This window comes from Bufo gargarizans, chromosome 2 (assembly GCF_014858855.1).
Source record: "Bufo gargarizans isolate SCDJY-AF-19 chromosome 2, ASM1485885v1, whole genome shotgun sequence".
Classification (NCBI taxonomy): Eukaryota; Metazoa; Chordata; class Amphibia; order Anura; family Bufonidae; genus Bufo; species Bufo gargarizans.
The window spans coordinates 647384113-647396272 of record NC_058081.1 but is presented as its reverse complement, the minus strand read 5'-3'; the positions used below and the strand labels follow the sequence as shown (position 1 = coordinate 647396272).

The 12160-nt window shown below is 47.0% G+C and overlaps 1 protein-coding gene across 2 annotated transcripts in view; it reads right to left on the bottom strand.

The window, feature by feature from the left end:
* The window catches only part of LOC122926897, a 170731-nt gene extending 159888 nt beyond the window's left edge, over positions 1 to 10843 (bottom strand). For both annotated transcript variants that reach the window (XM_044278416.1, XM_044278417.1), the window contains exon 1: positions 10687 to 10843. In XM_044278416.1, the coding sequence (XP_044134351.1) occupies positions 10687 to 10749 (63 nt within the window). In that variant the 5' untranslated portion in view covers positions 10750 to 10843. The remainder of the gene's footprint in view (positions 1 to 10686) is intronic.
* Between the last annotated feature and the right edge of the window lie 1317 nt (positions 10844 to 12160).

Here is a 12160-nt window from a genome sequence, read left to right as displayed (position 1 = left end):
TTTAAACTACAGAGCTTAGAGACATATTTGCTAACCAGTCAGACAAGGTTTCAGGTCGAATTCAACATTCACTGCCCGGGGCTGGATCGTGTCCAGATCGTAGATCCACTTCACCTCCTTACAGTCTATCTTAGCCACAGCATCTCCCCCGCCCCCCCCCCCCCCCCCCCCGCGCCAGTTCGCGTTCACTAATTCAATCCCCGTGAAGGTAAGTCCCCTCAGATTTTTTTGATGGGCAATTTTAAAGTGTAGCGATACTCCACGTGTCTCTAATACTTTTTTGATGTTCCTAATGTGTTCTTGTATACCTGTTTTTAATTTCCGCATAGTGTTTAAAGGGACTCTGTCACCACTTTCTAACCCCCACTTTTAAAACTATAGTTCTGTCCATGGAGCCCCTGTGATTTCAATGGTGGTGTTATATGCGAAATCCGCAGGCTCGTTTTGGTAAAAAAACTTTTATCTAACCTGTCAGTCATGAGGATAAGGTGCCCAGGGCGTTTCTCCCGGTCTGAACATGCCGCCGCCGTTGGTGCCCAGCTCCTCCTCTGCCTTGAATTTGCGCCGCCTGAATGTCAGGAAATACGCCTCCGGCTCTCCCTCAGTCCCCCCTCCTTCTTTTCTAAGATCCCGCGCGTGCAGCAGTGTTCGCGTTAGCGGGAGGTTGAGCGAAGTGCGCATGCGCATGCGCACTTCGCTCAATGAGGCTGAATCGAAAAGTCCGCACGGGCGCATCAGGCACAGGCCTGTGCGCACGCGCGAAATTTTAGAAAAGGAGGGGGGACTGAGGGAGAGCCGGAGGCGTATTTCTTGACATTCAGGCGGCGCAAATTCAAGGGAGAGGAGGAGCTGGGCACCAACGGCGGCGGCGGCATGTTCAGACCGGGAGAAACGCCCTGGGCACCTTATCCTCATGACTGACAGGTTAGATAAAAGGTTTTTTTACCAAAACGAGCCTGCGGATTTCGCATATAACACCACCATTGAAATCACAGGGGCTCCATGGACAGAACTATAGTTTTAAAAGTGGGGGTTAGAAAGTGGTGACAGAGTCCCTTTAATGATGGAGGAGACTGGGGTGGATACTGTAAACACGTGTTTAGTGTGGATAAATGAGACCTGTGCACCCGACAAAGCTTGAGGCGAAACCCGGGTCGGGCGTGCACAAGGCTGCTGTGTTTCACCTTTGACTTGCCGATATTTTTATAGAAGTTTGATTACCAAGGGGAAGGAGGACCACAATGAGCTTGTAAAGATAGCACTTGTCTGATGTGTCTGCATACCAACGTGCGCTAGCGAGTATATTATCAGGAGTGCATGCAGCTAACAGTAGCAGTACTTCACTATCAGTGTGATTTTCTGACATTCCATAGGAACAAGTGGAGGAGGAAGACACCTGTGGAGACTAATATTTTACCCATACGCGTAGAGGTGGATAACTCTAACTTGGAGTGGCTGTCTTGAACTGAGTGTGAGTTGAGCCCACATCACTTTTGGAACCTGCTGAGGCAAATCATCCAGGCAACGTATCAGAGGATTTTATTTTTACGAAATAAAAGAAGGTAATAAGGCAGCACTCACCCAGAAGTAGTAAATCCAAAGATCCTTTATTTAGTCTGGGATACAGGTAGGGGCAGACAGCAATTCATACATATTACGCATTTTTTGCGGACCCATTGAAATGAATGGGTATGCATCCTATCCGCAAAAAAAAAAACGAACAGACACGGAAACAAACAACATTCATGTGCATGTAGCCATATTCTGATCTGGAAGAAGAACAGAAAAATAAAGAAAAAAAACGGATCCTGTTCATCAGTTAGGTTACTTTCACACTAGCGTTATTGCCGACAGGGTTCAGCAAAAACGCTTTCGTTACTCATAATACAAACATCTGCATCCGTTATGAACGGATCCGGTTGTATTATCTGTAACATAGCCAAGACGGCCAAGACGGATCCGTCATGAACTCCACTGAAAGTCAATGGGGGACGGATCAGTTTTCTATTGTGTCAGAGAAAACGGATCCGTCCCCATTGACTTGCATTGTGGGTCATGACGGATTAATCTTGCTCCGCACCCCAGGATGGAAAGCGAACCACAGCATGCTGCGGTTTGCTCTTCGGTATGAGAACAGAACAGAATGCATTTTGGAGCATTCCGTTCTGTTCAGTTAAGTTTTATCCCCATTGACAATGAATAGGGAAAAAACTGAAGCGTTTTTTTCCAGTATTGAGACCCTATGACGGATCTCAATACTGTAAAATATTGACGCTAGTGTGAAAGTAGCCTTGTGCACATTTGGCATCTGCCTAAGCCATTTCTGTCTGAGATTCGTTTTTTTAGACGGTAAAAAAAAGTCCTGTAAGCAACCTGTGTGAAGTTGGCACCCCATGTTCTTAAATTTCAAAAAGAAATACACCATTCGTTTGTACTGGTTTGTGCTGCAAAAATGAACGTTTGCGCCGCTTTGGTTTCCGAGATATTGCGTGCTTGATTTGCTGAAACTCTGCCCACTTTCCACCCCATGTTTTTAACCCTGACTCTAGACCCCCCACAAGCATGTTATTTTATTTGTTTCTGCGTACGCTGACTGTGGCTGGGACTCTTAGCGTCCGGCCACTGTTAGCGCATCGCACACCCCACCGCTGATCAACTTCGGACGGTTAATCAGCGAGTTTGAATTTAAAAAAAATAAATAATTAAACTTTTTGGGCCTTTTATTTTTTTGTCTGTTAGGTTTAGGGTAAGTTCGCGAACACCCATCCCCTCACACACACGCACACACACACTCCCCTATGGCCCGCCGGATGTTCTCGGCTAAGGAGGCATAACTTGCCTCCGAGTCCGAGAGCCCCAGTGAGGACGAGGATGACCCCACTTTCCTTTTGTCATCCACGTCCTCCTCATCATCTACCGATGATGATGAGACCCCAAGGCGGCGGAGACGCCGCCAGGCGGAGCAAGGGGACCGCCATGCTAGGGACCCTGTGGCCCACACTAGTACGAGAAGCTCTGGGGCTCGTACTAGTTTTCCGGCCCACCAGTTATGTCCACCGGAGCCCCCTACCGGTGAACTTGTCTGGTATACCCCAGAGCGTTTTGAGCCCGTGATTCCTGATTTTGTAGGCCAACCAGGAATCCAGATTTCCACACTGGGCTTCACTGAATATGACTATTTTTGTCTTTTTTTCAGTGACCACTTTGTGAATCTGATGTTGGAGCAGACGAACCTGTACGCCCAACAGTTCATTGCTCAAAACCCGGGCTCCTTTTTGGCTAGTCCCAGTGGCTGGACTCCGGTCTGTGCAGCCAAGATGAGGAAGTTTTGGGGCCTCGTGCTGCATATGGGCCTAGTCAAGAAACCTAGTGTCAGGCATTACTGGAGTGGGGACGTCCTCTACCAGACCCCACTTTACAGTACGGCCATGACACGTACCCGGTTTGAGGCCATCCAGAAATGCCTGCATTATGCAGATAATGCAGCATGTCCCCCCCAAGGTGATCCTGCCTATGACAGCCTGTACAAAATCAGGCCGGTCATCGATCATTTTGGGGCCAAATTTGTGCAGGTCTATGTACCTGGAAGAGAGGTCGCGGTTGATGAGTCTCTCATTGCTTTCAAGGGGAGACTCATTTTCCGCCAGTATGTTCCCTCTAAGCGGGGGAGGTATGGCGTGAAGCTGTACAAACTTTGTGAGAGTACCTCAGGGTACACTTACAGTACAAGTTTCGTGTGTACGAGGGGCGAGATTACCCGTATTCAACCCCCAGAATGTCCCCCCACTCTGGGTGTTAGCGGGAAACTTGTATGGGACCTTATGTACCCACTGCTAGATAAGGGTTACCACCTGTACGTGGATAACTTTTATACTAGTATCCCCTTGTTCCAGTCCCTCGCAGCCAGATCCACGTCCGCTTGTGGGACCGTGCGGAAAATCAACGCAGCCTCCCTACCCACCCCCTCCAGGTACCTATGCCCAGGGGTGCGACCCGTGCCCTTACCAGTGGAAACCTGTTGCTGGTCAGATATAAGGACAAGAGGGATGTCCTTGTACTGTCCACAATTCACGGTAATGGCATCACCCCTGTCCCTGTGCGAGGTACCGCGGCAACGGTCCTCAAGCCCGATTGCATCGTCGACTACAAATCGGTATATGGGAGGAGTTGATCTCTCTGATCAAGTCCTCAAGCCATATAACGCCATGCGCAAAACCCGGGCATGGTAGAAAAAAGTTGCGGTCTGCTTGGTGCAGGTTGCCTTTAACAACTCTTTTGTGTTGTCCCGGAGCGCTGGCAACACAGGGACATTCCTTCAGTTCTATGAGGCAGTCCTCAAGGACCTGATCTTTTCTGACCGGGAAAGAGCAGGCCGGAGTACCTCGGGAACTGGAGGCGCCCGGATCATCCCTGGCCAACACTTTCCAGGTGTGGTCCCCCATACTGGAAAGAAGGGACGAACCCAAAAAAAGTGCAGAGTGTGTCACAGGAAGGGGATACGGAAGGACACCACTACTCAGTGCGACACGTGCCCGATCATCCGGGCCTCTGGATCATTGGTTGCTTCAGGGAGTACCACACGTCCATGGAGTACTACATTTATGTTAGCCACTGACAATCGGATACAAAACTATGGTTCTCAGACTTGAAACACTAAAACAACAAAATTATTTTTTCTAAAATATTTAGTAAAAATAAAAATAAATAAAAGAAGTTGACATATTAGGTATCGCCACGTCCGTAAGAATCTGCTCTATAAAAATACCCCATGACCTAACCCCTCAGATGAACATGGTCAAAAAATAAAATAAAAACGGTGCAAAAAAAGTTTTTTTTGTCACCTTACATCACCGTTGCACCATTTTTATTTTATTTTTGACCATGTTCATCTGAGGGGTTAGGTCATGGGGTATTTTTATAGAGCAGATTCTTACAGATGCGGCGATACCTAATTTGTCAACTTTTTTTATTTTAGTTTTACAAAATATTTTTTAGTTTTATTTTTTTCGTTTTAGTGTCTCAAGTCTGAGAACCATAGTTTTTTATCCGATTGTTAGTGGCTAAAATGGGGAAGGAGAACATAAATGTAGTACTCCATGGAAGTTTGGTGCTCCCTGAAGCAACCAATAATGCAGAGGCCCGGATGATCGGGGCACGTGTCACACTGAGTAGTGGTGTCCTTCCGTATCCCCCTCCTGTGACACACTCTGCACCTTTTTTGGGTCCGCCCTTCTTTCCAGTATGGGGGACCACACCTGGAAAGTGTTGGCCAGGGACGATCTGGGCGCCTCCATATCCTGAGGTACACCGGCCTGCTCTTTCCCGGTCACCAGCATTTCACTTTTTTAACCCTTCCCACAGCTCCCTAGCATGCTTACAGTTAATGTGGAAAAGGTTAAAAAAGTGAAATGCTCCCTTTAAGGACTTGATCAGATAGATCAACTCCTCCCATATACCAATTGTAGTCGATAATGCAATCGGGCTTGAGGACCGTTACCGTGGTACCTCGCACAGGGACAGGGGTGATGCCGTTACCGTGAATTGTGGACAGTACAAGGACATCCCTCTTGTCCTTATATCTGACCAGCAACAGGTTTCCACTGGTAAGTGCACGGGTCTCACCCCTGGGGATAGGTACCTGGAAGGGGTGGGTAGGGAGGCTGCGTTGATTTTTCCGCACGGTCCCACAAGCGGACGTGGATCTGGCGGTGAGAGACTGGAACAAGGGGATACTAGTATAAAAGTTATCCACGTAAAAGGTGGTAACCCTTATCTAGCAGTGGGTGCATAAGGTCCCACACAAGTTTCCCGCTAACACCCAGAGTGGGGGGACATTCTGGGGGTTGAATACGGGAATCTCGCCCCTCGTACACACGAAACTTGTAAGTGCACCCTGAAGTACTCTCACAAAGTTTGCATAGCTTCACGCTATACCTCCCCCACTTAGAGGGAACATACTGGCGGATAATGAGTCTCCCCTTCAAAGCAATGAGAGACTCATCAACCGCGACCTCTCTTCCAGGTACATAGACCTGCACAAATTTGGCCCCAAAGTAATCGATGACGGGCCTCATTTTGTACAGGCTGTCATAGGCAGGATAACCTTGGGGGGGACATGCTGCATTATCTGCATAATTGTAAAGTGGGGCCTGGTAGAGGACATCCCCACTCCAGTAATGCCTGACACTAGGTTTCTTGACTAGGCCCATGTGCAGGACGAGGCCCCAAAACGTCCTCATCTTGGCTGCACAGACGGGAGTCCAGCCACCGGGCCTGGCCAAAAAGGAGCCCGGATGTTGAGCAATGAACTGTGGAGCGTACAGGTTCGTCTGCTCCATCATCAGATTCACAAAGGGGTCACTGAAAAAAAGACTAAAGTAGTCATATTCAGTGAAGCCCACTGTGGAAATCTGGATTCCTGGTTGGCCTACAAAATCAGGAATCACGGGCTCAAAACGCTCTTGGGTATACCAGACAAGTTCACCGGTAGGGGGCTCCGGTGGACTTAACTGGTGGGCCGGCAAACTAGTACGAGCCCCAGAGCTTCTCGTACTAGTGTGGGCCACAGGGTCCCTAGCATGGCGGTCCCCTTGCTCCGCCTGGCGGAGTCTCCGCCGCCTTGGGGTCTCATCATCATCGCTAGATGGTGAGGAGGACGCGGATGACAAAAGGAAAGTGGGGTCATCCTCGTCCTCACTGGAGCTCTCGGAGGCAAGCTGGGCATATGCCTCCTTAGCCGAGAACATCCGGCGGGCCATAGGGGAGTGTGTGTGTGCGTGATAAACTTTATTTGGTGTGCGTGTGTGTGGGGGGGCGGGTGTTCGCGAACTTACCCTAAACCTAACAGACAAAAAAATTTTAAAAAGTCCAAAAATGTTTATTTTTTATTCAAACTCGCTGATCAACCGTCAGAAGTTGATCAGCGGTGGGGTGTGCGATGCGCTAACAGTGGCTGAACGCTAAGAGTCCCGGCCACAGTCAGTGTACGCAGAAAAAAATTAAATAATATGCTTGTGCCCCAAAAAAGTTGTGGGGGGAGGGCGGGAGGGGGGCAAGCTGCAGCACACATGGGGGGTCTAGAGTCAGGGTTCAAAACATGGGGTGGAAAGTGGGAGGAGTTTCAGCAATTCAAGCGCGCAATATTTTGGAAACCAAAGCGGCGCAAGCGTTAATTTTTGCGGCACAAACCAGCACAAACGCAGCACAAAACGAATGGTGTATTTCTTTTTGAAATGTATAAACATGGGGTGGAAAGTGGGCGGGGTTTCAGCAAATCAAGCGCGCAATATCTCGGAAACCAAAGCGGCGCAAACGTTCATTTTTGCAGCACAAACCAGTACAAACGCAGCACAAACGAATGACGTATTTCTTTTTGAAATTTAAGAACATGGGGTGGAAAATGGGCGGGGCTTCATAAAAATCTAACGCGCAATAGCTCAGGAACCGAACCGGCACAGACGTTCATTTTTGCAGCACAAACGCAGCACAAACGAATGGTGTATTTCTTTTTAAAATTTAAGAACATGGGGTGCCAACTTCACACAGGTCTGTAAGCAGCACTTTTTTGTCGTCCCCAAAAAATGGATCTCAGACGGAAATGGCTCAAATAGGTGCCAAATGTACATAACAGAATCACAGGATCAGTTTATTTTTTTGCAGGATCCAGTTCTTTTCTTTATTTCTCTGTTCTTCTTACGGATCAGAAGAACAGAAAAATAATGGTGATGTGAATTCCCCCTCACAGTAAGACCTCTTGCACACGACCGTATGCCCTCCGTGAAATACGGTCCGTGAGCGGGCCATATGTCCCGGAGCGGCATTGATCGTGCGCACGGGATCATATGAGTGCAGGACAATAGCAACATGGTCGCCTGAGGTGCACAGCATCATTGTAATCTATGATGCTGTGTGCTCCCGATCAATGCCGCTCCGGGACATATGGCCCGCTCGCGGACCGTATGTCACGGAGGGCATACGGTCGAGTGCAAGAGGCCTAAGCCAGAAGTAGGGCTGTAGTAAACGATTATTTTAGAAATCAAGTATTCTATAAAAAATTTTTTTTTTTTTTACAATTGAGTAATCTAATAAGAAAAAATTAATTAATAGACTGTTTTCCTTTACAAAAACTCATCAGACCCCCTGCCATCAGTCCCCAACACTCTTCGTTTCCCCCTGTGCGATCAGCCCAAGTGCATCAGTTCCCCCCGGTGTTAATAAACACAAAATTGGATTCAAGACTGGGAGTACTGCGGTTTTTCATAAATTTTTTGGGCTACCATGGGGGGCCCTCAGGTCGGAGCCTGGCACTGCGAGCACCTCCGCCATTTTACACAGAAATCGACTAACAAGTGGTGCTGTCCTGTCTTCACTTTGATGAGTCAGTTCCCCCCGGTGCAGCTCCACTATCCCCCAGTGCCATCAGCCCCCCCCCCCACGTGCCATGAGCTCCGTTCCCCCAGTGCCATCAGCTCTCCCCACCCAGTGCCATCAGCTCTCCCCTCCTTGTGCCAGCAGCTCTGCCCTCCTTGTGCCAGCATCTACCCCCCTTGTGCCAGCAGCTCTCCCCCTTGTGCCAGCAGCTCTCCCCCCTTGTGCCAGCAGCTCTCCTCCCTTGTTCCAGCAGCTCTCCCCCCCTTGTGCAGCAGCTCTCCCCCCTTGTGCCATAATTCCCCCCCCCTTGTGCCATCATTCCCCCCCTTGTGCCTTAACCCCCCCTTGTGCCATCATCTACCCCCCTTGTGCAGCAGCTCCCCCCCGCTCCTCCTGACACCCAGAGTGCACAGTGTCATTGGTTGCTATGACGCTGTGCACTTACCTTTCCAGCAAGGGCTCCGCCAACGAAGGGGCAGAGAAGGGGGCACGGTTACCTTGACTTGAAGAAAGGAGGCCGCTGCCCGCTTGACTTCAAGAGTGACTCGAAAATAGCGCGCTCAGAGAATAAAATAATTTTTTTTCCTGCTTTTACCGCATCTGACTTCTGGAAGAAAATCATCATTAGAAACACACTGCCGGTTACTTGAAGGCACTGCTGACGGTTTGGGGTGGTTTTTGCCGCTGACAGGTTCCCTTTAAATGAAGCGAAGTGAAATTTGCTAGTTACACCATTCTCTATTAAATGAAATTGTGTGAAAGGACAGTGACTCTTTAATGTAACTGTCTTTTGTAATTAATGCGATTCAGTTTTGCCTCGTGTTTTCCCTTTGCTGGAAGAAAACGCACAATAAAAGAAGGTATGTTGTTGCAAAAACCTCATGCGTATTTTGTTTTTTTTGTGCTATTTTTTGCCTCATCAAAAATGTAGCACAGCCATGATGTGTTGCAGCACCCTAAAGTCTTACCTGGGCGGGAGATGTATGGATGTGGTTCACCTCTGTCATTTGGCTAACTGAACCATTGCAAACTGCATCCAACAACATGGACCATCTTTTTAGGGTGTTGCCTCACACAGTTTTCTGTTTCAATAATTTTTATTGAGTTTTTCATTTCAAACGGTTAAAGAAAAGTACATTACAGTTTGATTTGTTACCGTGTCAAGCAGAATACCATTATAATCAGGTAATCAAAAGGAGAATATAAGTTCCAATATAATACAATTATTCAAAAAACATTTATTTTATGTAAAATATCATCCTATTCTATATTGTGCTTCAATGACACAGTTTTCTTGTAGCATTTTGTTTATTTTAAAAAACGGCAAGTAAATTGTGGCATTTTTTACAAGTGTTTTTAGGGGTGTCGTTTTTTAGACACTCAACTGTTTTCTTGACATTTAATTATTTATTTATTTATTTCAGATCTTTTTTCCCCTAGACAAATCTAAGAGAAAATGCTGGGGGGAAAAAATAAAAAAACATCATAACAAATACATGCTGTGATTTACATTTTTTTTAATGCACCTCAAGGTTGAAAAAAAACGCCACTACAAAAAAGCCTGTTTGTCGTACATTTAATATATTTCCCATTTACTTTCATGCGACATCTGGAGCTGCTGGGGTTTTTTTTGTCTAAAAAAAGGGCAGTCACCAAGACTGCAAACCCCCTAAAAATTTCCCCCTGCCCCAAAACAAAAGTGTGACAACCAGCCTTAAACGACCGTATGTATTTTGCGGTCTGGAAAAAAAAAGGGATGACATCCGTGTGATGTCCGTATTGCATCAATTTTTTTTGTGGATCGATTGTAACAATGCCTGTCCTTGACCGCAAAACAGACAAGAATAAGACATGTTCTATCTTTTTTGCGGAACAGCCATGCGGACATACGGATACGGAATGCACACTGAATCATTTCCGTTTTTTTGCAGACCCACTGAAGTGAATGGTTCCGCATACTGGCCTCAAAAAATAAATAAAAAAATGTAGCGGACACGGAAAAAAAATACATTTGTGTGTATGAGCCCTAAGGTTGTCTGAAATCTGTATAAAGTGTATGCCTTTATTCTGTGTCATACAGCAGGTAGGAGAGAACATCCCTCACTACTATCACTCTATTGATGTATCCTTCCCCCTTTACATCACATTGCATAGGAAGATGATGGAGTTATACAGTATACATTATGTGATAGATAATGAGACTGAGTATGTATATAAATTGCCTGTAAATATCAAGATCCCAGACCCTAAAGTTGCCTTTCCTGACTGTGCACGCCAGACAAGCAGCAGGCTGAGGCACTGACAGGAGTCCATTACCTGAGATGAGGAGGACGATTTGCTTCTCTTGCTTGACCTGAAGACCTTACTGAAGAAGTCCATGTTGTTCTCCTGTCACCAGAGGAGCTCCACCGAGGACAGGAAGGTGGAGGAGACTGTCACACAGGAGACTGAGGAGAGCTCAGCAGCAGCATGTGTGGAGCTCTCAGCACAGACCCCTCCTCCAGCCTCTCACATCCTGCACAGGCTCCACCACCGCCATGGCTGAGACTATTGCAAGATCCAGGAAACTCCCTAGTGAAATGTCACTCTACAGATGCAAGGACTATCTAGGAAAGTCTAGGACTAGTGTTGCTATTGGGCTATATTCACATTTCCTTATGTGAACTGCATATGTGGCAGCAAAGTTCAACCGCACATATACTGAACATATCCGAAGTCCTAATGGTGTCATTTATCACCACAAGAAATGTACTTAGGCCTCTTTCATGGGTACATATTGACATCCATGACAAGGTGGTCAATAGTGATGAGCGAACTTCTGTTTTAAGTTCGGCGTCTAAAGTTCGGCTTCCGGTTAGCGGAGAATCCCGATATGGTTCCCGATATGGATTCCGACTTCCGTTGTGGTCCGTGGTAGCGGAATCAATAATGGCCGATTATTGATTCCGCTACCACGGACCACAACGGAAGTCGGAATCCATATCGGGAACCATATCGGGATTCTCCGCTAACCGGAAGCCGAACTTTAGACGCCGAACTTAAAACAGAAGTTCGCTCATCACTAGTGGTCAGCGGTTCGTCCATAAAGGATCCATGTTTGGTCCATGTGTCCATTTTTTGTCCTCCATATATCATCTGTATTCCTTGGACACTGCTAGGGTGAAAAAAAATGTTCAGAGGATCTCCTAGCAACCGCCCATAAAAACCACGGGCCAAACGTGGATCGCATCTGTGTTGTGTTTGTGGTTTTTACGGACCCGAGGGGGATGGGGGGGCATTTACGAACATTTAACGTTAGTTTTTGACATAAAATGTCGCAAGACCCCCTTTTTGCGACTTTTTGAACGCCCATGCAACAATAAACAGGCGTACATGTTGGCAAAAGACTACTCCAGTTTAGTTTTTCCGCCAGGCGCACAAACTGTTGGAGGTGCGCCTAATTAATGATGAGGCACACGCCCCATCATAAATTATATGCATCTTCCGACAGCAAACCATTGCAAAAAGGAAGTAAAAAAAAAAAAACTGCCGTAAAAAGATGGTCTTTGTAAATGACCCCCATGGGCTATATAATGTGCGTGAGGGATTCATAATCATGGACCAAAATAGGGCATGCCTCTGTGGTGTCACCACCAACCTCACTGTCCGTGGAAAACCCCTGATATGTGAATACACACATTAAAGTTTATGGGTCTATGGAGAACGTGTACGGCACACATCCATGATTCACTGACGTGTGAAAGAGGACTTAGGGTCCATTCACACGTCCGCAATTTTGTTCGCATTTTGC